The 24,940-nt window shown below is 42.5% G+C and overlaps 3 protein-coding genes across 4 annotated transcripts; 2 read left to right on the top strand and 1 right to left on the bottom strand.

Annotated features, from left to right (window-relative positions):
- The first annotated feature begins 250 nt into the window (after positions 1-250).
- On the top strand, positions 251-7,632 carry rnf8 (ring finger protein 8, E3 ubiquitin protein ligase). Of its 2 annotated transcripts, none has more exons than XM_062411279.1 (9): positions 251-480; positions 778-906; positions 1,454-1,902; positions 2,779-2,986; positions 3,088-3,150; positions 3,287-3,376; positions 3,465-3,548; positions 3,635-3,839; positions 5,883-7,632. In XM_062411279.1, the coding sequence occupies exons 1-9, from the start codon at positions 349-351 to the stop codon at positions 6,077-6,079; spliced, it is 1,557 nt and encodes a 518-aa protein (XP_062267263.1). In that variant the 5' UTR covers positions 251-348; the 3' UTR covers positions 6,080-7,632. The 2 variants fall into 2 exon arrangements, with proteins under 2 accessions (XP_062267263.1, XP_062267264.1); XM_062411280.1 differs by having other exon boundaries at positions 3,635-3,846; positions 5,883-6,022.
- Positions 7,633-10,290: 2,658 nt separating this feature from the next.
- Positions 10,291-14,764, top strand: tcte1 (t-complex-associated-testis-expressed 1). The gene is made up of 5 exons (XM_062410706.1): positions 10,291-10,354; positions 10,713-10,883; positions 10,980-11,560; positions 12,340-12,789; positions 13,817-14,764. Exons 2-5 carry the CDS (start codon positions 10,724-10,726, stop codon positions 13,961-13,963), a joined length of 1,338 nt encoding a protein of 445 aa, XP_062266690.1. The 5' UTR covers positions 10,291-10,354; positions 10,713-10,723; the 3' UTR covers positions 13,964-14,764.
- Positions 14,765-15,990: 1,226 nt separating this feature from the next.
- On the bottom strand, positions 15,991-22,946 carry tmem151ba (transmembrane protein 151Ba). The gene is made up of 2 exons (XM_062411268.1): positions 22,749-22,946; positions 15,991-19,875 (listed from the first exon to the last, which is right to left on the bottom strand). The coding sequence occupies exons 1-2, from the start codon at positions 22,839-22,841 to the stop codon at positions 18,433-18,435; spliced, it is 1,536 nt and encodes a 511-aa protein (XP_062267252.1). The 5' UTR covers positions 22,842-22,946; the 3' UTR covers positions 15,991-18,432.
- Between the last annotated feature and the right edge of the window lie 1,994 nt (positions 22,947-24,940).

The following is a 24,940-nucleotide window of genomic DNA, read 5'->3' as shown; positions in this document are numbered from 1 at the left end:
AGAGAAGCCTCTCACAATCTAATTGTACCTGAGTGTGATGACAATAAAGGTTTTGAATCTTGAATATTTCTATTCTTGGCAGTCGTGACTGTAACAAACCAGATATTTTATATAACGCAGCTTATTCGTGTGACAGTTATTATCACATATATTGAATTGTGCCACAAACACAGACACAACAAATCAAACGGTAGTAAAATCAGTGTGAAGATTATTTTATTTTGAAAAAGCTGAAACAGGATGTCCGGTCCTACTCCTCCTCGGACCCGCTGAGCTCGGTTAGCAATGTCTCGGAGCGCAGAACCCGCGCTGAGGTGTTCGAGGAGCCGCTGGACGCGATGAGATAAGATGGAGGAGGGCGACGCGGCGGCGGGTTCGTCTGTGGCCGTGGACGACGGGTGCTCGCGCGGTCCAGAGGTCTTGTGCCTGATGAGAGTCGGGAGGAACTCGGACTGGCTCCGGCTGCTCGAGGACTTCGAGGTGCTGTTATGCTAATGCAAGCTAACCAGCTACGTTTACTTTCACGTCACCATTACACCAGGGCTCCACTTCCCTGCAGACACGTCCACACACACACACACACACACATACACACACACACACACACATTCACCCGTTAAGTTATTATTGTTGTGTTGTGTTTCGTTTTCTTTAGCTTCACGCGCTTAGCTTGAGGCGGTGCACTGCTAGCTTGGCTTCCGAGCTGGCTAACTGTTGTTGTGTGGCTCATGTGTGGCTCATGTGTGTGTCATGTGTGTCTCTGTTGGTCCGCTACAGGTGTCCATCGGACGGGGTGTGGATGTCACCTATCAGCTGCTGTCTCCCAGCTGTCCCCTCATGATCTCCAGGCTGCACTGCACCTTCAGACAGAGGGAGGACGGACAGTGGACGGTCACCGACAAGAAGGTTAATCGGTTAATCAATACGTGGTGGCTTTAAAAGAGACAGCAGGTTCAGTGGGATGCAGTGAAGTGTCTTGTTTTGTTGGAGCGGCAGGTTGCTGTCATGTTTGAAAAAGAAAAATCAATAATCAGAAAAGAAAATGGCTTAACCACTTGTTGAATAATTTACTCTAGATCGATTCATCAACTCACCACTGTGTCCTACAAAGAAGTTTGCTCGTTTTGAAACATGCAATAAATACTGTGGCCCTGAACTGCAAGTCACGATTGCAAATAACAAAACTCAACACAATAAACAAAACACAATTGCGAGTAAAACAGACCAACAAAGCTGTGAAGCTACCGACATGATTGATCTGCCCGACAACACAGAAACAAAGTTATGCTCAGAAGTCACAAACTTGTTAAAGGAACTTGCACTTTACGAATATGTGCTGCATCTAAACTTCTATCTTAACATTTTGGATAACAGTCTAAAAAAAAGAATTTGGTATTGTGATGTCTAATGTTTATGAATGTGAATCTTTGAACAGTGTGTTTTTCTGTCTCAGAGTCTAAACGGTGTTTGGGTGAATGGAAACCGCATCCACGCCGAAAAAGCCCATCAGCTCCGGCTGGGAGACTCCATCCAACTCGGGGTCCCGGTGAGCGGGACCAAGGTGGAGTTCGACTACATCCTCGTGCAGCGGCCGCTCCAAGACATTAAACCTTTCCTCGCAAAGGGACAAAGAGACGGCGCCAAAGCAGCACACGTTGCCAAAAAGACCAAGAGGAAGTTGCCTGTGGAAGAAGTCGAGCCGTCTACCTCAAAGCCAAAACTCTACCGCCTCTCCTCTTCCGACAAGTCTTTTGCCAAGCCCTGCCCTTTGTCCCCGGTGGAACACCAGCCGAGGCTCGGTCCCGGCGAACCAGAGAACACCGGGCCTGTCGGACAAGGAGAGGAAGTGGAGCAGCCCTCCAATGACTGCAGTGACCCCTGTGAGCTGGACAACCTGCAGTTGTAAGTCGCACTCCGAGCCTCTTGTTTTGTGTTGTTGGTCCGAGTGACAAGCGAAGGCCCGATAGATATCTGTCAGGCAAATTAACGTCCCTTTTGATGCTTGAAAACTCACCGAAGTTTGCAGAAATATACAAAAGTGGTGAAAATGTACGTATTCTGGAGTAATTTGAAATTGGGCGTGGCCTAATGGCTCTAATAATCCTTAAATCCTGAGATGTCTTTGATGTTGCAAAGATGAGAGATGTATATACAATCTGAATGTGTGAGTGTTTTGGACCTGAGCAGTTGTATCAGTCTGTAGGTAAGGACAGGTATAGGGCCACCTATTGACTTTGTGTTACATCTTTATTTCGATTTAGACACAATCTTTGTTGTGTTGTCTGCACTTGATGGCGTGGACCATGATGCGTCAATGGTGGGTGTGGTTCGGTGTTGTGTGACGGACAAAGTTTGTGAAGCGTGTATCCTTCCTTAGGACAGTTTGGACAACCCCTGCCAACAGTTCCTGTCGCACATTCTTTTGCATCTATTTCGTCTATTTGATGTCTTTACAAGATTTCTTCAGATTTCTTGTTTTGTAGGTCAAAACAGTACACAAAGATATTTGAGTGACACGTAACAACACATTGTCACCTGTAAATATTTAGCTTTGTTTGACAAGACACACATTTTTCATCAAGACAAGTAAATAGTCCCTAAATTATCCTTCAGCTGAACAATAAAATAATTTGTAACTTCCTTAATAAGATAATGGAAGTTGACTTATCTCCATGCTTTTATCTGTATTCCACAAATTATTTTATATTGGCACATTCAAAAATGTTTATATTCCTTTTGTTTTACAGATTTTTATCATTTAAACATTTGTTGTTGCAGGATCAACCAGAATTTGCAGCTGCTTAGGGACCAGGCGGACGACGTCCAGAGACGGTTAGCGTCTCCGGAGGGACGATCACAGCAGGCCGACCCTCTCGGGGGGGAGCAGGTCCGTGAGCCGCAGGGTCAGCTGGAGACGCCCGGAGACAAAATACATCGGATGGAGACGTTAGAAAAAACCTTCAGCGAAACAAAGAGGCAGCTGGAGGTGAGATGGGTTTTCCAATGGATCACTTCAACAACCACGGCTTCCAGTAACAAGCTGAATGTGGTGCCTTTCTGTCATTGAATCACTTTTTATGTGTTCAGGCCGCGAAGACACAACAACAAGACGAGCTTTTGAAAAAACAGCTGGAAGACGCCTTGCAAGAGGTTTGTAGAATGAAAATGGCCGTTTCATTTATTGTTCTTTACACAAATTCAAGCAAACAGGCACAGCATTTCAATTTTAAAGGTTTAGATTGTCTGCAAAAATCAAGTTTTTTAATTTTTTACATCATCCTTATAGCAAAAGAAAGTAATAGATGAACTCGCCCACTCTCGGCAAGGCTTCGAAGAGATTATATCGGCCAAAAACAAAGAGCTTGAGGTGACAAAGGTAAGACTGTATTCATTTGATATTGATCTTTTACTTAACGGTTCTGGAATCAGCCGAGCTTTATTCATTCATTTTTTTATTTCTGCAGGAAGAGAAAGAAAAAGTCACACAAGTAACAGAAGTTCTGGAGAACGAGCTTCAGTGCATCATCTGCTCCGAGCTCTTCATAGAGGTCAGCTGGATTGACTGAGTAAATATTGTTTTTGTTTGATTGGTTTTTCGTTGTAGTGTTTTATTTTGTGTTGTTGCCCTCTACAGGCAGTCATCCTGAATTGCGCTCACAGCTTCTGCTGTTACTGCATCAAGCAGTGGCGCCAGAAGAAAGACGAGTGTCCCATGTGCCGACAGGCCATCCAGTCTCAGACCCGCTGCCTGGCGCTGGACAACTGCATCGACGGCATGGTGGACAACCTGAGCCTGGACATGAGGGCGAGACGCCAGGCGCTCATCACAGAGAGGAAAGGTGAGAGGTGCGTTATCACTGACCAGCTCAGTCGCAAACTGAGCATTTTATTCACTTTCTTAAAGAGTAGCAAACATTCACTAAAAATGTAAAAGCCAGTTTACTGCATTTTGAAGGTTTATTTCCCAGCTTTTACAGAAATATGTAACAAGAGAATTTCTCAAAATCCAAAGTCCAAAGTTTTAGAATAAGAGAAGCAAGCTGCTAACCTGGATGTCATCAATTTTGGGCAGTGAAGAGTTTCCCGATGACTTGGGGTTGCTGCTCAGAGATAAACAGAGACAGCAAAGTGTCTGATGGTCTGATCATGCAACAGAGAAAAGTTAATAATGTATCATTATTTAGAGGTATTGCATTAGGAAACATACTTTATGGGACTCACAGTGAAGACTGAATTAATCCTACACATTGGTGCCCTGACTTGCTTTTCGAATTCTTCTTAAGTTGCGTTTTGGGACAGGCTATAGTTCACCGATATTTTTTTATTGTCTCTTCATGTAATTATGTTGAGACAAAATTTCAAAACAATGAATTTCAAAATTTTACCTCGGTTTAAATCTGTTGTAAGCAACATCAAATAAAAAAAAATTATTTTACTCACTAAATATGAAATATGTTGATATCTGGTGGTGATTTGTTAGTTTTCATGATGGGCAGTTCATTTTGCACACATCATTTTCTCGCCTCAAACCAGCAGCAATGATGTTTCCCATCAGTTTAACTGCACATATTTGTCCATTGTCATGAACTCCAAGAACATCTCCCTCAAACTGCATCTCTACATATTACATTATACATTAGACGACAGTACGTGACTCCTCATTCAGGATCACACTCATTACTCACACTCACAGTGTTAATACCTGACCTGACACCATCGTACTTTACTCGCTGTGGTGTGCAGTGCCACATTCATCAGGTCTACTCACTGTAGAGCTCTGACGTGTATGGATGTGTGTGTGTGTGTGTGGATGAGTCCAGTGACTAATGTCCTCCATCGAAGTGCTCCCCCCTCAGCTGACGTGGTGAAGCTGCTCAGACTCTATGAAGCGATATATGAAGGATCGGTTTTCCAACGTGTTCTAAAGAGCCGTTCTGTCACTTCATCCCGTCTTTGTGTAGCACACTATCTTGAGAAATGCTTGTTGGTGCCATGGCAGGAGCACAGGGTGGAGGGTGTGTCGCCCAGCATGTTGAGCAATGCAAACACAAGGTGGCAGTAGAGCGAGGCCAATTTGTGCTCTTTCTTTTGTTTTTCATAAATAGATGAAGGAAATGATCTAGCTCTCAGTAACTATAACCATGACAATGAGTTTTACTGATCAGAATAAGTAATTAAATTGTAAGCAAGTAAAATGTATTATTGCTATTGCACCATTCTAAACCACAAAATGCCTCCAACAGAAAAACAGACCACAGTATAATAAACTATAATGCAATTAATCAGTTGCAGAGAACGGTCAACAATACATACAGTTTTTCAGAAGCCTTTTAAATGTAACTCAGAGCGATTCTATTGTGTTTTAGGACATTCTCCTTCGCTTTGTAACCTAATGCCTAAGGAACTACACAGATTATTAGGAAAGAGAAAAACATTTTCCTCTACATCACATTTAAATTTTTAACCAAAAAAACAAGGTGGAATAATTGTGTAGTAATGATAGATGTGGTATTTCATGGCTCAGTATTGATTTTTTTACAAAATAATGGAAAATATAGATTTCATATTATGTTATTGATTAAGACCAGATTTCTGTAGTGGCTTTAATAGAAGTTTGTCCATGTATTAGAACAAGTTCTTCCTTCCTGCCAAGGATGGTTAAAACCTTCAGATGTTTTTAGGTTCCACTAACACGGGCAGGATTTCTCCTGATGCTCTCAATGGTCAGTCCGACTGCGCAAACTTTTTGAAGGAAAAACCAGAATAATCTTTGCTGCTTCTTTAAACCCAAGAGACAGACATCTCAGAATGAAGTTGCTGCTTTTTCAAACATTCATAAAGATAAAGTAGAAACTGAGTGTTTTTTGTCTTCTGTTCTCCAGCCGCTGACTCTTCCATGGTGATGGTGATACACGACGACGACAGCAGCATTAGCAGCCTGAGCAGCAGGAGCAGCAGGAGCAGCGAAAGCGAGGAGGATAGCAGGAGCAGTCACAGCAACGACAGCCTCAGCTTGGAGGACTTGTGTTCTCTGTCCAGTGATAACTCCGATGGAAGCTTAGATGAGTTTGAGGACTAGCCCCGGTTCTCCTCCGGGCTCTGATGTGAACCGGATTTCTTTCTGCTCCCGGGACATTTAAAGTATTTAGCAAAAGTTGGTCTTGTAATGAGTCCAGTAACCAGACTAAACAGAGTTTTTTTTATTATTATAATTTTTGGTGAAATTATCAGTTGTCTTTTTGTCTATATTTTCAACAAAAGGAATAAAGTTTCTGCCTATGCATTTTCATAGTCATATCCTGTGTTTTGAACCACCAATCGACTATGTACAAGCACCGACTCTTTGAGTTTAGGGTTCTGAAAAACTCATTTCCAACTGATAGAAGTGTTCAAGTCAAATGATCCCTGCCTTCAGAAGGTGTGATGCTTGAAAGCACAGACTCTATGTGAAGATGGACAACATGACCGCTCCTCAAAAGCAAAGCCAAAGCGCCCCAATCGAAACGGGGTGAAACGTCATGATTGACAGCTGAGACTGACTCACGATTGGTCAAGAGTGACTATCGGTGCTATCTCTCTAAAGCTGAAGACTGGTGTTTTTTTTTTTTTTACCACGCTACCAGTTCAGCTTTACTAACGTCTGTTGATCACTGAGAAATCTTAACAACCATAGATCAACTTAGAAGAAAAGTAGGAACAACCTGCTGAGGTCCTCGTTAGAGGAAAGTAGATGTTTCAACTGTCTTTCAGATGTTGTTTGATGCTCCCTATAGTGATGCACTGCTTTCCAATTGTTGACATGTCCACCTGGGAGTTGTCTGTCGCACCCACAGGCTGAAAGGCTCCAGGGCAACAGAGAAGGGGGAGCGTTAATCAGCCCATAGGTCTTCTCTCCGCTCTCACTGGTCCTGACTTACATAGAAAAGCAATTGAATGATGTGACAAATTCGTGTTCACCAGTAAGCAAAACCTGAAATTTAAACCTGTGCATTTTTTTATTTTTCTATTTTGAATGTGCTACATAATTTTTGATCCCATTTTCAAAAGGATTTGTTATTTTTTTTTAAATACAATCCTGGAAAGTTATTAGCATAGCTGCTCATATATAAAAGCCAGAGATCCTAACTTACTTTCAGCAATATTACACATTTAAATCTGTATTTTTGTCAACAGCCAACTGTTTGTGTAGGTGTCATATCCATATTCAAAAGTAGATTGTTTTTCTTGCCAAGAAATAACTAATTTAGCCAAATCTTTCCACCTTTGGATGATTACACACATGCTGCGCTGCATAGCAACTAATGCAGCAGCCCCATGGGTGTGTGAGCAAATGGCCGCGATGGCACCGGCTCTATCAGCGAGGGAGAAGGTAATTCATGTCATCTTGCTCTAGTCAGACAGTGTCGATGGCATTAATAATCACTAGCAATCAATACTCCAATACCAAACCTGTCATCCACATGAAACCTCCCGCACACTGAAAGAGGCACGAGCAAACAGAGGCTCTGTCACTCGTTTGTAGACGTGTTATTTAGGAGTGAAGGACAGAAACGGTTAAAGAGGAAAATAACTTTTTCACAGAGGGCACTTGAACCGGAAAAACAGGGGTTAATAAAATGATTAATGGTTGAATTCCAAGTCGCTGCTTTGTGTTATTAGTGAGACCTGTGCTCTTCTTATCCTGACTGGTCTGCTCTTATACCGCCAACAAGGAGGTTTTGTTTTTGTCTGTGTTCATTTGTTTGTCAGCAGGATTACTCAATAACTACTCAACTGATTTCCATGGAATTTTTGTGGAGGGGTGCGGCCCGACCCAATGAAGAATCAACATTTTCATTGATCTGTCAGAGAACAAAGCACTTTTAGGTGTCTGATATTTATTAGTGTGTGCAATTTGGTGCAGATCTAAATCTAGAGCTAGTGAATGTGGTTTCATACGACTGTGGGGCGGGCCTTGCTGGAGGAATGTGCTCTACTGAGTGACATTGTAGTTTAAAAGATTCCTTTAAAACCCAACTTGATTTAACTGACTGGTTTCCTGGTCTGTGAACCTTACGTCTGGGACTTTCCTCTGAGGGATTATCACTAGGGAGTGTTTTAATCGATGTGTCTGTGTGTGATGGCGGCTTTGCTTGAATGAGTTTTCTTGTGATGGATCTACTTTGTCTCTCTTGTCAAAGGATAGAATCTCATTAAGATGACCAGCATTAAGTAAAGCGCTTTGGATATCATTAATGAAAGTTTCACTCTTCTTGTTTAAATTATTGCCTGTAGAAAGAAAATATCCACTGTGATGAAAAGAGTTGTCTGTGCTGGCAAGTTAATCATAATGACTCTATTGAATGTTTACCGATGAGGGAAAAATGTGAAGATGTCAAAATGTTGCTTAACAGATATTTTGGGATCTTTGAAATTTCAGAATTCTGACACCGTTTTAGAAATTCCAGGGGACTATAGGACCTGTATGGTTTTTTTCATCAATCCTAAATAATGTTAACAGCGAAATCATGCAAACTCATGCCAAAGCATTAGACCTGGTTAACTGATTATTGAACCTGTACAGCTCTGGGTTTATGCAGTGATACCCAACACTGTGGATCATGCAACGCAGCCTCTACCCAGAGTGCACAGCAGCTCACAGAGGGAGTTTGCCGATGTCACGGCAGTCCATTAAAGCCGGGATACACAAGGGGAGTGTGTGTCTGTCAGGGTGTGTTACGTGAGGACGACAGTGATGGGCTGCCTCTGAGCCACAGCAGGAGCCTCTCATTCCTCCGTCTGACTCCTGGAGTGACCTCAGATGTCAGTAGCAGCCATCTCCCTCTCCCTCAAACACACTCTCCCCTCTCTCTCTCTACATGGATACCTTTTGTTCTGCTGCATCATCTCTCTGACTCAATCCTTTTCTTTGTCACATGATAATAGACATGAGAACATCTTTGAGTTTTAAGCTGTTGCCATGGATGATAGGTTAAAGTGCTAAGAATTTTCCCTATTCAGATGAGGAAACAGACATGGATATCACAAACTGAGTTTTTTTTTTTAGAAGGCTAGATATTATTTTACTTGAATACTGAATATCTGAACTCTAGTGACGATAAAGATACAAATTAATTAATATAATTTTGTTCATAGCTTGCAAATACCAGATATATTGATTTGCAATTCACATTACCTGAGTGCAATTATTATTACTCACTTGATGAAGGAATAAAGGCGAACAGCCACTTAATTGTCAAATAATTATTCACAGTGACAAGACAAATAAAGCAGTGGGACATAATAAGAAGAAGCTTGATATGAGTGCAGATTGTTTTCAGGTCTGTGTGACTTGTGTGTTGCAGGAGCTGCTGCAGCGTGTCGTACGATCGTGCTGTGAAGAACATTTGGATTCTACAAAGCTGGCAGATGGTCCACGGATATGGACCACGAGCCTTTTGGATACGAGTCTGCTGGAGTGAATCCATCAGAAAAGAGACGTACAACTAAGCAGGTGGAAAGCTGCAGAGTACCGGGGTAGAAATCAGTAAATAATACCTTGAGAGAGAATGACTGGTTTTTAATAACTGAAATCTATATTGTATATCCTGCCCCATAAAATCTGCTGGAAAGCATATCTGAAAAGTATTGTAATTCTATTTATTTTTAAGAGCAAATACGTGAAACTACATATTTTAAATTGTAATTTTTTTAAGTTAATTTTTTTCAGGTTTTATTCTGTGTTTTTTATTCCCATATATTTTTCCCCTTAGTTAAACCATGCTGCCATTTAATATCTCACTGATAAAGCAACCCATGTGTTTGTCTTTCAGGTATCAATCATGTTGCTGGGACCTAAATCTTTTTACAAAGTGACATTATGATGACTTTGTTAAGTTTAGGTTAAGTTTAGAGTAAGTAACTAGTTTCCTCACTGTAGTATATCATTGTTATTCTAGCATATGTATATTATTATTATTATTATTATTATTATTATTATTATTATTATCAACTCAGCACTGTGTATATGAACAAACTATTTATCTCTAGTGTTCACTGAGAGTCTGCACTTTAATTATAATAGTAATAACGACAATAATAATAACGACAACAACAATACTATTATTATAATTTTTTTCAGAAATTTAATAATAAAATTCCCGCATTCTAATCTGGTTGAAGTATATCTCGAGCTTTTCTCGACGCAGTATTTGAATATCCAGTCACGTAAAAACCCAAAGCTCTTAATTCCTAACCACAGCGTGTCACTTCCGGTTTTATCCCGGAAGTTAACTGATTTTGGTGCGGGACAATGTGTTGACAACAGCGAGCACTCTGTCGCCATGGGGACAGAACGCTCGCTGACCAGCTGCAGGTAGTTACCATGGTACTTTACACACTAACCGCTGGACACTGAGTTCTGTGTGTATTTGTAAAATTAGATACTTAAAACTTTTATACTTACATAGAATCATTCCTCAAAATGCACTTACTAATATTCTATCACTTCTTCTTCTCTTTTGTTTGGTTGATTGGCGGGTGCCTCGTTTGCTGTCTTTGATTTTAATTTGACTTTACATTATTTTGTTTTGTCGTCTTTGATGTTTGTTATCTTGTTTATAGTTGTTCCCTTTGTAATGGCCATTTGTTAAAGGTTACTTCAACTGTTCGGATTGTGAAATGTTTAATATATGATTTTAATCTGCCTTCTCTTTAAACGTAATCCTTGCAAGGCACCACAGAAATGTCCAAATCCCTTCAGGAGCCTCCAGGGTCCGGCCCCAAAGTCCCCGATGACTGCAGAAGGCTGAGAAGGATCATTGCTGAAGATCCTCTCTGGTCCCTGGCTCTGGTGCCCAGTCTATCACACCTCTGCCTGAAAAGCTTCGTGAGAGACTTTGAGGGTAGGCTTTTGTTTTTAACTGCAACTTTATTCACTCTTATAAACACTTGTAGTTTCAATAACTTCAGTCTGATAGTAAATCTTAAACTTGTTACAGGGCTGACTGTATATGAACAACTTTCAAACACCGAGAGAGAATTCATCCAGGAGAGGCTGCCTCCTTCCCTGCCCCTGAGCGTGACAGCCAATGTGATCGAGGATGGCGTCTACTGGAAGCACTGCTGCAAGCAGCAGTGGGATCTTTGTGATGTCTCACGTTATGGCGACAGCTGGAAACGAATGTTCTTTGAGAGGCGCCTGGAGGGCGTGATTGAGCTTTTCATTCCAGGTGTAACAGAGCCAAAGAAGATCCTGGAGATGGTCCCGCTCTGTGAGAACTACGTCAAGAGGCTGGATATCTCCCAGCTGCTGACGCCCATCAGGGAGCCCAAGAAGGTGGAGGAGGAGGAGGAGGAGGACAATATCCTGGGTTTGGAAATTGATGATGAATATGATGGACCCCAGATGAACCACTTCGACTTCAGCATCTTGCTTGAGAAGCTGACCTGCCTGGAAGAGCTCCACGTGGTATACAGAGTCAAACAATGTGGTCTGAACTATGAAGGGAGGATGTTTGAGATGAACTACAAAGACTGTGTGTCCCTCGCCAAGGCCCTTAAGTCCTGCAAAACTTTGAAGGTAAATATTGATTCCTTCTCAGTGGGTTATGGTGTGTGGCCCCGTACAGCTCTGCATCTTTCCAAGGCCGGGAGCCCGATTATCTGAGGCTTTCATATCTGTTGAAATTCAGCCTTAATGACCTTCTCTGCCAGTGAAAAAAGCATTATTTACAGACATGTCCCCAATGTGGGAAACAGGAAATTAGTTCTTGGTGCAACTTTATGGTCTTTTACTTCAAAGAAAAGATGGCAGAGCCTCTGGCTGCAACCTAAATAAGTCACTATTTGACACAGCAGTTTTGTCACATGAATTTATTACAGCCCGACAACATGGCATGTGTCTGCTGCTGGTGCATGTGCATGAGAAGGAAGCTGTGCACAAGATAAATGGAGTTGATCTTAGGGCTGCCTCTAATGAGTTATTCATCCTTTGTTGATTATTTTTATTAAGTAAATTAGTTCATTCTAAATGTCATAATAAAATAAAATAATGAAAATGTACATTTCAGCTTCTCAGGCCCTAAAGAGAAAAAAAACTCAGATTATATCAGTTTAGATGCAAGAAACAATTGAGCTACTTTCATACCGTTCTGATAATCAATTCAAATTCAGCACAATCTGATATTTTTTTCATGTTTTCATTATAATCATCTTAGTCCAGCACATTTGGTGATGCTGGTAGATAAATAGCATTCATGCATTCATACTGTAAGAAACAGACAAGATGATGCTCTTTGAGATCTGTGATGTGCTTAGAACCGCATCATGTTAACCCTCACACTGCTCTTCCTCCTGCAGCTTCTGCGGCTCCATCAAAGCAACATTGATGACACGAAGGTCCAGATGCTGGTGAAACAACTCCTGGGCCACCAGTCTCTGAGGGAGCTCGACTTTTCTCACAACGTGATCGGAGACGTCGGCGCCGGAGCTGTCGCCAAGCTGCTCACCAAGAGCAAACTGGAGGTCCTGAACATGTGTGACAATGAGATCACAGACCCGGGGGCCAAAGCTATAGCTCAGGCCTTGTCTAAGAATTCCACTCTCGTGTCACTTAACCTGCGTCTCAACCGCCTGGGAGACGAGGGAGGTCGAGCCATAGCCGAGGCCTTGATGAACAACATCACCTTGCGTCACCTGCACCTGGGAGCCAATGAGGTGACGGGCCCCACCGCCATCGCTCTGGCTAAAGTGATAGCTCAGAATAACACGCTGAAGAGCATCAATCTCTCCTGCAACAACCTTGGCGAGGTAAGGCTGCCGTGATGAATTGGTCTTGTCTCGTGTTCCTATGATCATGACACGACTGAAAAGCGGCAGGACTCCAAAATGAGAGAAAATATTGCGGTTCTTTTAAAATACAGTGCTGTGAAAAAGGATTTGCCCCCTTCCTGGTTTCTTATGTTTTTGCATATTTTTCACACTTAAATGTTTCAGATCATTAAATCTTTTTTTAAATTAGAGAAAGATAACCAAAGTAAATAGAAAATGCAGTTTTTAAATGAGGATTTCATTTATTAAGGGATAAAGGTTTCCAAACCTGCCTGGCCCTATGTGAAAAAGTAAGAAACCATGAAGGGGGGAAATACTTTTTCACAGCACTGTAGATGCTGGTGGGGCAAAGATTATATACATGAGATGGTGGTGGTTTCGGAAAATAGATTAGGTTTTCTAAGAAAATTGTCTGTGTTTCCAAAAATGGTCGGGACAAGGATAAAATTAGGACAAAAAGATATTCTCTATTATTTTCTTTATTATAAGAGTTTTTACCAGTTAATAGGACTTTGAAACACCGGAATTTAAACCCCCCAAATCACAGTGCCTGCAAACACAAAAAAGCTTTAAAGCACAAGGATTTTCAATTATTAATCGAGATGTGGAGAAAACATGGAACAATAGAAGGCTGAGTGAGTTGTTTCCCTGTGAGAGTGAGAGGTAGATGTGAATTTTCCCCTTCGCGTGGTTGTTCAGCTCTGGAGGTTTGTGTGTATACTGTTTCTCTGACTGGAATACTCGGAGGATGCGGAGGATCAAAAATCACCTAAGTCGCATAAATGCAACGTGCGGCCCCATCAATATCTTTGACCTCGGTAAAGGCTTCACAAAAATAGAAATGACAATCAATGGACCCAACAATCAGCTCAGAATATGAGATTTACTGTAGAAAGGAAAGCAAAAGTTGCTTTGGGCTGATGTGCTCAGACGTTTTAGAAACGGCATGGGCCTGTATCAGTGCTTAATGTGTGTGTTTGTTCTCTCTTTCCACATGTGCGTGCAGGATGGAGGTAAAGCTCTTGAGGAGGCGATGTCTCACAACACCAGCGTGACGGAGTGTGACATCCGCCTGTCCGAGGTCGACGAGCAGATCGTGTCCTCTATCAACCAGGTGGTTTGGACCAATCAGGGTTTAGGACAAAAAGGATAGAGCTGGAGTGAATGAAACCAAGTAGAAATTGAAGGATCCTCTTCGAACAAATCAGTCTTAATCCTTTCTTTCTATTCAAATCACTGTTCAGCCACATTCTACAGTAAATTCAATCCTCTGGTGTGGTCTGCTTATTCATTTTGTTGTTGTGTTAAACAAAGACTGTGTATAAAGACGGTTGATATGTTGGATAACTAAAAGCCAACATGTCTGATCGCCCCCTGGTGGCTGGCTGCAGTATAGACCACCTCCTCCATGTTAGCAAAGTGGACATGGACCAAAATCCAAATATATGTACAATACATAAATTTGATGGTTTCAGTCATTTTTGGTAGTTTGGTACAATTGCTAAATGTAGCGTCACATTAATTTCTGACACATATTTCCGTGAGCATTTCAGTTTATTGAAGAGTTTATTCCAATTTGATACACAGATTTGGTATTCAGTCCATATGTAACATCAAGGCATCATTGTGGTGTTGGAATACATACAGACTTGCGTTGTTTTTATTTCCACCTATATCTACTAGCTAATAATGTAACACCCTTGCTAGGCAGCTACAAACAAATCGTTAGTGTAATCTATGTCCCAGTTTTTAACCTTACAAAAATCACTAGTTCTATAGATCATTAGATGAGAGACAAAGCTAATCTGTAGGTTCATGGTGAACTAATTTAGCAAAATGTCCATCTACAATTACTGACGGTCTTTATATCAGTAATCAATATCAACATCCCTCATAATGTGTACTGCATATGTTTATGTGAACGTTGGACTGTAAATAAAGATGGCCGACATGACAGGGGAAGCCAATTGACCTCAATCTCCCCCTGGTGGCTGGCTGCAGTTTTGGTCATAAACCCATCACCACTATGTTAGTGGATGGGACATGGACCAAACTAAAATCATTACCAATCAAATATTTTTTCTGGAAGATGGATCCTGCTGTTTTAGTTAGTTATTATCATGAATGTATCCTACTGTAAATCAGTCAAATAATTCTGCCACCATTTCTTGCTAAATAAAGTAAAAAAAATGTGTAAAAACAAAAGACATCATTCAAACAGGTCAATTTAAAGCTGCACAACATCGGCTGCCTGAAGCATTTTGAAAGGGATTGCATTGCCATTAGTGACTTTCTTAACAAACTCGCCCCTTTAACGTCTGCATGTCAAAACAATGTCCCTGCTCCGGTGACGTCTCTGTGTGTGACACATTCATCTAAGATCCACATCCACAGTCTCCCCACCTCTCAGCTCTATTTTATTTACAGTACAAAGCCTCTCCGCCCTACACTCCCGAGAATACACAACATTTAAATATAAAAAGTCAAGCCCTAGAGAATTCATGAGTGAAAGAGAGTACATAAAACCAACCTAGACACGGTAAAGGGTTCAGTGCTTTGCATGACAAAAGCCGTTATGCTAACAGTCATCTATGGAGCAAAAAATGTCTAGTTATGAAAACCTCCAACCAGATATAGAACCATTTTGAAATACCCCAAATATCTTTCATGTCAATATCGTCAGGTAAACATTGCACTGGTAAACACATTTTTTCTATTCTGTATGAATATCACAGTGAAGCCATACGAGAGGCTTGTTGGGTAATTCTATGCATAAGTATGAATAAGAAAATGAAACACTTGCTACGCTACCTCCATCTCCTACAGGTTGTGTATGTTTCAGTCCCTTGTGGAGTTTGCATGCTCTTGTTCCTCGTGTCCTCTGGATTTTTACAATACAAGCGTGACATCCACTTGATGCTCTGCCTTCTGACCAATGCATGCTGGGATGTGATCCAGCCCTTCGTGACCTTCATGACTTGGAATCAGAAACAACTGTAAACCAAGAAACTGGATTAATTTATCTGTGAATTCTTCTTGTTCGAGAAATATTCCTTAAAATGAAAGTTATAGTTTGACATTTTAGGAAAATATTTTCTCAATAAGAGCTAATTAGCTTAGCATAGCATGAAGACTGAAAACAGCTGGGGCGGTGGGGGGGGGGGGGGGGGGGGTCACGTGCGTAACTATAAAATGCAAGCATAGGTTGTAATGTTCAGGTGTTTCCATGTTTGTGGTCTTTATGCTAAGCTAAGCTAACTGGCTTAAAGCTTATTTGCCAAACAGACTTCAGAACAGTATTGATCTTGTCTTCCAAATCTTGGCAAGAAGGCGAATGAGCTGTGTTCCCGAACTGTCAAACCATTTCTTTATTATTCAAACAAAGATATCAGTACGTATAGTGAACTTTATGAACACCAGGACCTGAAGGAGGATCGATGCCGGATCACGAAGAGGCCGTTTCTTACAAAAGCTGTTAGAATACAAAGTGAAACGTCTGCATAACTGGCTAAACCTAAAGTTGAAATGAGAACGTTTTGGGATTTTGTTGCAAGCAGAATCCTCCTCCTGATTATGATCCTGAGTGTATGGGGCTTGCATAGGTGAGCTTGCGAAAAACAGGTGAGGAAACGGTCATTTGTTGAAATGAAATGGCAGGTTTGCTAGAATCTGTTTGAAACAAAGAAAAAGAAAATCCTTTTTATGCATTCTCTAGTATTGCTTTAAAGATAGTCCCCAACTCCCGACCTTACTACACACATGGAATGTAATGAGTATGGGTAAAACCGGTCACAAGTTCAAGCCCATTATTGTGAAGCAGGAAGTGAAACAAAACGTCCACAGTCGAGATCCTTCGACTCTGATGGTCGCAACAACAGAAAGTAAACAACCAGCGATCCAACTTTTAAATGAGGATCTAATGAGATGAAAACCAGCTTATAAACCAATATTTCAGTTTTCTTGAATCACCCCTGTGCTTGTTAAAATCGTACTAAAGTACCATTCACAAATGCTAAGCTGTAATGGAAGAAAATAAAAAAACTTTTGAGTTGTGTTAAATCCTGATCAGACTTCTTCTTTTATTCCTGTTCAAACGTTTTTTTTCTTGTGCATGGCTTGGCTGTAAAACCAAATTCCACATGACTGACAAACTGCGTGCACTCAGTTGAGAGCGAGTAACTTTCTTTTTTGAGTTCTTTAAACAAAATCCTGTCATATTATTGAATCTGACGCTATCAGTAGTGATTCCGAGCGTCTTTGATGGCCGGCTCCCTGGCTGTCTCTCTGATACTCATCAGCAGAGCACAGCACCGGATCTGCGAGAGCTGCGTTATGATGAAGAAACTCGTCTTCAGAGTTTCTTCTCTGACCTTTTATATCTTAAACAGTACTGAGAGCAGGTGCTGCAGCAAGTTTCTCCTATGCATCATATATCATGTGCTCTAATGAGTGTGGACTTCACTTGTTTCAATGGGAAGATGTTGAGATGAGATCATTTTGAGTCATGGTGGCTTATGCTTGTCGGTAACAGTTGATCGCTAGGCACTTAAATAAAGAGGTAGGCTGAATACTAATATTGCCAAACATGAAATTAAATGTTTACTTTGAGATTTTACAAGTAGCTGAGCCGACACTGATCTATCAATATAATGGTGAGGTTTATTATATAGTAATAGGCCATTCTACAAATTGTCCAGTTTAAAGTGATTAAGGAGCAGTTTGTAGACGTGGCGCTCATTCAGTGTGAAGTTCTTGTGTCCTCAGCTTTCCTGTGATAAATTATTCATCCGCTGTGTGAGCTAAATTTAGCGAGCCGAGAAGTATAATGTCACCGCCACCGAGCCCGTTCGAGCCAACTGGATATTTCAGCGTCTGTATCACATTTATTTTTATGCGAAGGGAAATGTATCCCTTTTTTTTCACTGGATTTTCACGTGCACTAACTTTGAATAAGAACATTTAAATCCCCCAGTATCAAAAATGTTTTACGTGCGAATGCTTATATATTTTATTTGGGCCCAAGTTATTCTAGCGAATGTTTCATTACGCTTTGAGCGAGGGTGTTGAACTCTTTTCGTTTTCCCTCATGACTCACACACTCAATCTATGATGTAGTCATTCATGTCATAAGCATTTCTTTTCTTAACGTCCTCCTCTACCGATGAGTCAAACACTTTTTTAGGCGCCAAATTCTACTAAGTGTTACTCATGTCCATGTAGTGACTAAGATCTACAGATATGACATTTACAGTAAGAGGTGACACCAGCTGGTGTTCCTTGGTTAGTTGATTCTCAACGGAAGCTGTAGGGCTGTACATGACACTTTGGCAGAGTGGTCCTTTAAAGCCACATTATAGTTTAACCAACAGTCTCATTTAGACCATCCAGGCATTGTTCCCTGACTTATTAGGGGGCTTTCTCAGACATACTTTATTTTTCCTTTATTTGAGGCTACACCAGCTTTTCAAACTTGACAAATGCTTGTTTGTAGTAGCTTGTATGTGACAATATGTAAAAGGGAGAAGCAGAAGTCATTATCATCCACTAGCCCAGGGGCATAGAGGTCTTGCTCTTTGCCTGCATCATTATATTTTTTGCTCAGAAGCCTGTGGCCGCCGTGGGTCATAGCGAAGTCTCTACACAGGAGCCGTTCCTGTGCAGGGAGTGGTGGTCATGGTTGAGGCAGCCTTCGTTACGATGCACAATGAGCACTGGGAAGAACATAGCATCCTGATAGGCTGGAGGGTTCTCCTCGCTGGTCTGCTGACCTGACAGACAGCGGGTGCTCTCTGTGGGGCACGACTGCTCATTCAGGCTCCCACTACTCCTCCACAGGCAGCTCCGCCTGGAGCCGTACAGGCGGCTCAGTGAGAAGCGGCTGGCACTGAAGGGGATGCGGGGGCTCCCCGTGTTGCAAATGCTGAGGGCGCTGCGAGAGAAGATGGAGGAGCTGCTGATGGTGCGGTGGCAGCGTTCACAGTTCTGCCTGTAGCCGCCGTAGCCTCCACAGACGGAGTAGCTGTTGCAGCTCCCCGAGAGCTGGGACAGGTCCATGAGAACGGCTTCCGAGTAGCTGGGCACCAGCTGCTGGTTGGAGCGGATGTGCCACTCCAGTTCTGTGCTGTCGATTGTGTTGACTCGTGGGATGTGTGGGCAATATGGCCGCTCCTCAGAGGGTGTCGTTGGCACAAAGTCAAAGCCGAACAGCTTCTCCACATGGTAGTGTGCACAGGCAGTGCGGAACTCCGTCAGCACCCGCAGAGGCCAGGAGAGGGTGAAAGCAGCTGCCACCCAAAACGTGGAGTTAGCTGTGTACCAGGGCAGGTGACTGGGGTCAGAAAAGGCAATCATATACTCTTTAAAGTCTACATTCTTCAGATGCATTCCCTCACGGGCCTCCATGTAGTCGTCCAGACCCTCGTTCTCTGTGAAGAACCTGGCGCGCTGGGTCAGATAGGAGTTCTCTGACTCCACGCTGGCGAAGCTAAAGCACTTTGTGAACCTCAGCCTGGTGATGGGGAAGCTGTCCAGGTCCAGCAGGTTCTTCGAGATGTCCTTAACTCCGCAGTTCCCGTAGTCAAACTCCGCCTCGGCCACGTGGGTGTTGACCCGCTCGTGGTACACCTGTGTGGTGGTGTAGGCGTCTCCGTTACGGTAGCGCGTCACCTGTCGTGTTCTCCTGATATAGTGATAGCTGATGGCCTTCCACCAGATGCAGGGCGTAGCTTGCTGCATCCGCTGGACGCGCTCGGTCACGTTGTCCACATCTACCTTGTACTGCAGCTCATTCCTGGTGTGGCAGTGCCAGCACTCCACCAGGTAGACCACGTAGAGCATGACCAAGAAGGCCAGGGGGATGTAGATGTAGCCGTTGGAGCAGGGACTGTCGTGATACATCATAGACTTTCCCTTGTAGGCGCTGTCGAAGGAGAGGCGCGTGACCTGGGTCACCTGGCACCAGGCCATCACCCCGACGCAGCCGTACATAAGCAGTGAGAGAAGCAGGCATTTCCAGTGGGTCTCCTGACACAGGGACTTCGACAGGGACTGTTTCTGGGCCCGTTGCTGCAAGATGAGAAAACAGTAGAGGGTCACTAGAAGGATACGTTGAAAATTACTGAGTGTGTGTCAAAACAAAATAAAGGCAATAAGGAACTTTGATTAAATACATTTCTTTGATATGAAATTGTAAATCAGTTGATAAAAAATTTGAAATGAGAAGCTCCCGCCTATAAAATATTGAAGGATATTTTCTGTGTTGTAAGTGCTTTTACATAGTTTATGCATGAGCTGTGAGCCAGCTGCTCATGTCGTGGTCTGTGCTTGTTATCCTCCAAAAAGTCACCCAGTCCCACAATCGAATTCAAGAAAATGCAAAAGTACAATGTTGAGTAGACCTTGTTTCCAGCGAATAGCACATGGCCTCGGTACGTGTCTTTACATAAATACGATATGAGAGAAAAGGATAGAGGGAAGAGGACAGAAATATTCCGAGGGGCAGACCTCACATTTCATGTCAGGCCAGCTAGAGAACAGCAGCCGTTTCACTCTGGCAGCATTAAGCTGGTGCCATCCTTTATCACCTCGGGGCACAGCCGGCCCCAGTGCCTGCATCAGGAGCTAGTCACGCCTCGTGGGAGCAATGCTGCACAAACCTGGCAGCGTTTCAAAGGCCCCAGGAAAGACGGATTATAAGAAAATGTATTCAAAATCAAATTATCATAACAGACATCATACAGAGGCAGAATCTGCTGTGTGGACATCAAACATTTTTGGATCACTGTAGCAGCAATGATTCAATTAAAACACAAAGGTTATCCTCTCCATCTGTTACATAGGAAGGCCCATAGGTCAGCCCGACATACAGCGTGAGTGGTCACAACAACCGGGATCACTGCATTGACGTATTGACTTCCACATGTCAGCCGTGTGCTATTCCAGTGACAGACGACCATAAATAATAGATGTTCTTTCTCCATATTTATCTTCCCCACCTTGGTCACATGGTCCCAGAGGAGCTCGCCAAGCCCAAGGCTACACCCCACGGGGGCCGGAGGGGTTAACACTTCAATTCCCGGTTCAGATGAACCTACTGCAGGAGGAGTATTTACTCGCCAGCATCCTGTGCCCGGCCTGGACGACTATAATCAATACAACATGACACACTTTGTGGCTCATGTTACATTTTACAGCCTGTTTAAGCTGCAGGAATAACAATGAGCAGTTGTGCAGCAGGAAGCATCGCCCCGCTTGTGAATGTTGAAAATGCATTAACATGAAAAGCAAATATACCTTCACGTTAAAGAATCTGCAAATATAACCTTGAAACGTCACTCACGTACAGATTTATAGACATGTGAATAAAAGCGTTGCTCACAATATCCAGCTGTGAGCTTTTAGTCTAAAGAATAATAAGATTTGAACTGACACAAAGCTAACTAGATTATTATTTTATGGTAACATACAACATTTCATTTGAAAGGGCCCCCGCTTAAGATGATATCAGAGCAGTTCATTAGGCCCATGGATTTCAGAGAAGTGACTCACCACATGAACACAGTGGTGTTGACATCTTTGACACATTAGACATTCCTCCTGTAGGGCGGGATAGGACGACGAGGAAGTTGCTCATATTAAACATACAGGAAGAGAATTCCTCATATAGCTGTCACACAGGGACGCAGAGAGATTTGATCTATTACAAATCCCACCTGATTCTTTTTACACCTGAAAGTTCGAACCAAACACTGTTTACATTTGAACTGGTCACTTTAGCAGTAGGTCTGAAAAACCTGATCCATCCCCCAAAAATGTTTTTAAACCTAAAAATACCAAACCATGGTTCAGTTTGATCCGAACCTGGATCACCTCTTTTGGTGGGACTAACTTTTAATTCATCGATCACCTTTGGACATTATTCAGACCTGTTAAACTAAAAGTCTTGACCAAATAAAGTAGGTGTGAAAGCGCCCTCGGATAGAAGCTCTGGTTTTATTTTGGAGATTTGGTTGCAGTTGTTTTGTGTGTAATGTGCTTTCACACAAGAGCACACACTATTTGGATTCAGGCTTTAAACAGGAGAAGTAAACAGTCAAATATTATTTAGTAAAAGCATTAGGGGGGTAAACATGAAAGTTGGTGTTTCAGGAATTGTAAAAAGCCCTGCAACAGCCTTCTGAGGAACCAGGTCAGTTTTTCAGAAAACAAACGCTCCAGTCAGAAGCTGTAAAGAGTTCAGAGGCTTCACGATTCCTGGGACGACTGTGGCACCTCTCACACTCATGGGCACTTTCTCTTGACATAATCAGACCAGCTATGTTACATAAAAACCCTCTTGTGTAATGGATATGTCTTTTGTCCAACATTTATGTGCGGAGGGGCCGTTGCAGGCAAAATAAAACCCTAATAAATTGAATCCCTACATGTCCCTGGGGAAAGACAACGTAATACCATCAAAACAAAGTAATTCTGTTAAATTAACAGAACATTTGAGCAATTTTCTTGGAGGAAAACGACAGCGTATAGAAAAATGGGAGCATCAAAACATGTAGACGTCCTCTCATTTTCCCAGTGACAGTGATATCATAGGACCCACATCAGGTCCCTGAGCCCCATTTTGGATGCCACTTGTCTGGAGGGGAGACGAGCAGGAGGACATGCATGCACGTGCACGCTCTCGGCTGCGCGCTTGGACGCACAGGTTCATGTATCACAGCACATTAGCTCACTAATAATAAACACTGTATTCCACAATAAGACAGCCCGTTCGATTCCCGTCTCAGTGTTGCGTGTGCTGTGCACTTTAACCCCCGATCTGCACAATGTGATTTATTACAGCGAGAATGTTGACATATGTGACATCAACACAACTATGTATTTACTCCACATGCACTGAGGTAGGACAATTGGCCTGCATGCTGCACACAGTGTTTGTGTACCTCCTCTCGGTGGCTGTCCGGCTCCTCTTCGGGGACGGTGCCGGCGGCGGCGGGGCTGCTCTCACCGGCCGTTGCAGCCGACTCAGGGGACATGGTGGTGGGAACGGTGCTACTACCGGGGCATGGATCTCCTGTCTGGACGTGGGGGTTTCCGGATCACAACACAACAACATACGCGCGCCGAGATCCCCTCTGCGCATCGTCCGAGGGAAAGCAGCTGCACCCGGAGCCCAAACGGCTCAGAGGCTGATGCACCATCCCGGCAGCATCCTCCTCCTTCTCCTCCAGGTGGGCACGCGTCGCTGGGTAGAGAATCCCGTCATGGTGCGTTCTGCAAGAGCAAAAAATAAATAAATAAAAAGACTAGAGGCTCCTTTCAGCGATGCAAAGCCTGGTGGTGATGGAGAGACTGCTGCAAGGGCTGCAGGGTGAGGAAGAGGCAAAAGGCTGCAGACAGCTCCTCTCCTCTCCCTGCAGGCTGTGGAGCTGTGAGGCAGGACAAAGACGACAGGAAGCGGCACGTGGGAGCGAGCCACCCCAACACAACAATGTAGACACACACTTTTACACATACACATCCCACTTCAAGTGAATCACAGAGGCTGCACAAAGGAACCACCCCCCCCCCCTGCATCCCAATAGCTCCATGTCTCTATGCACCAAAAGTATTATCCCCCAATGAGAGGCTGTAACAGTGGGAACAACACAAGAGATAAACAATAAAGCAAAAATCCCACAACTATATTGTGAATTATGTGTCCTCTATGTTTTGCTTGACAGTTATTTTCGAGGCTTATAGTTTGTGTATCAAGATGAAAAATAAGAATACCCTTTGCCATTACTTTTGAGTGTTAGGGTTTGAATGATATTTTAATATTGTATGTGCTGCCATTGATTCAAATAAAGTTATAATTACTCATAATTAACTTAATTAATTTGAAGAAGAAAAAGAGCAATAGTAGGTGGCAGCGAAACACCTTGAAGTTAGTTGCCCGAAGTCAATAACCCGAACAAGGAAGAAGAAGAATTATTATTACTTAACAAGATGAGATGTGTATGGAAACACTTCATGACCATTAATCACTCGGCCAGAGACAGCCTACACAAAAGATTTAAATTTCTAAACCATGTCCCTGCTTCGTCCCGAGGGACATGTAGGAACACATGGCACAGCTGTGACAATTTATTATGAGAGGGCAATAGGTGATGCAGCCATACAATTAAATTTTTTCTATTATTCGATGTACAAGAAATAACACATGATAAATAAGATTCAGCATGTATGAAAGAATATCTTAAATTCTTCCCCTTGCTTCCTTTGTAAACATCCCTGTTTACACAGGAAACCATTTTCCTCACAATCCTGGCACACAGGCCTCTGTTTATCACAGCCTACAGTACGGACATTGGACTGGACTGCTGGCATAGCGCGGATTAAGTAAACATAACAGTAGATGACATGAAGACAGATGGCAGCTCTTGGCAGCAGTAAAGGTTTCTCTCAGACACTCAGCATCGTTTTATGGACTGTATTCATGATGAATCCACTGGGCAGCGACCAGTAGCTGTGTGAGTGAGCCCTCTAAAGGCCAAACCACAACAAGCAGCTCCCGAAATAGAAAAGGAATGAAGATATGATAGCTGGGTTACCCCCTGAACTTTTGAGTCAAAATTATAACCAACATATCAAATTTTGGACAGAAAACACACTTGTATCAGAAAACACACTTGTATCAAGAATAAAGTTCTTATTTGAATGGATTAGTGTAAATATACTGGAGCTGGTTCTCTGGAACTATAGTTCTCTTGTGCAATGTTGTATTTCAAAGTGCAGACGGACATCGTGATGGCTCCTACACACGAGTCCCGAACAAACACTGCAGCATTAATGATTATATTGTTGTTAGTATTATCATAAAAATGAAGGAAGTACACAGATAATAATAATAATTATAATATTAATAATGACAGAGATAAAAGACAAGAACAGCTTGGCATCCCAAGTAAATTCAAGTTGTATCTTTTATGTAAAGCTTTAATTATTTATTCCTGCATTCATCTATTACGTCTGTCATAGTTGAATTTATAGTAGATGGGCAACAAACTCAAATACTAGTATGTTTTGACACTACAACCTTTATTTTGAAATTTATATCACTTCCGCCTAAAGTTTTTCTAGCGCGTGTGTGTGT

This window comes from Platichthys flesus, chromosome 18 (assembly GCF_949316205.1).
Source record: "Platichthys flesus chromosome 18, fPlaFle2.1, whole genome shotgun sequence".
NCBI lineage: Eukaryota > Metazoa > Chordata > Actinopteri > Pleuronectiformes > Pleuronectidae > Platichthys > Platichthys flesus.
The sequence above is the reverse complement of the archived record's forward strand: the minus strand, read 5'-3'. Positions and strand labels throughout refer to the sequence as shown.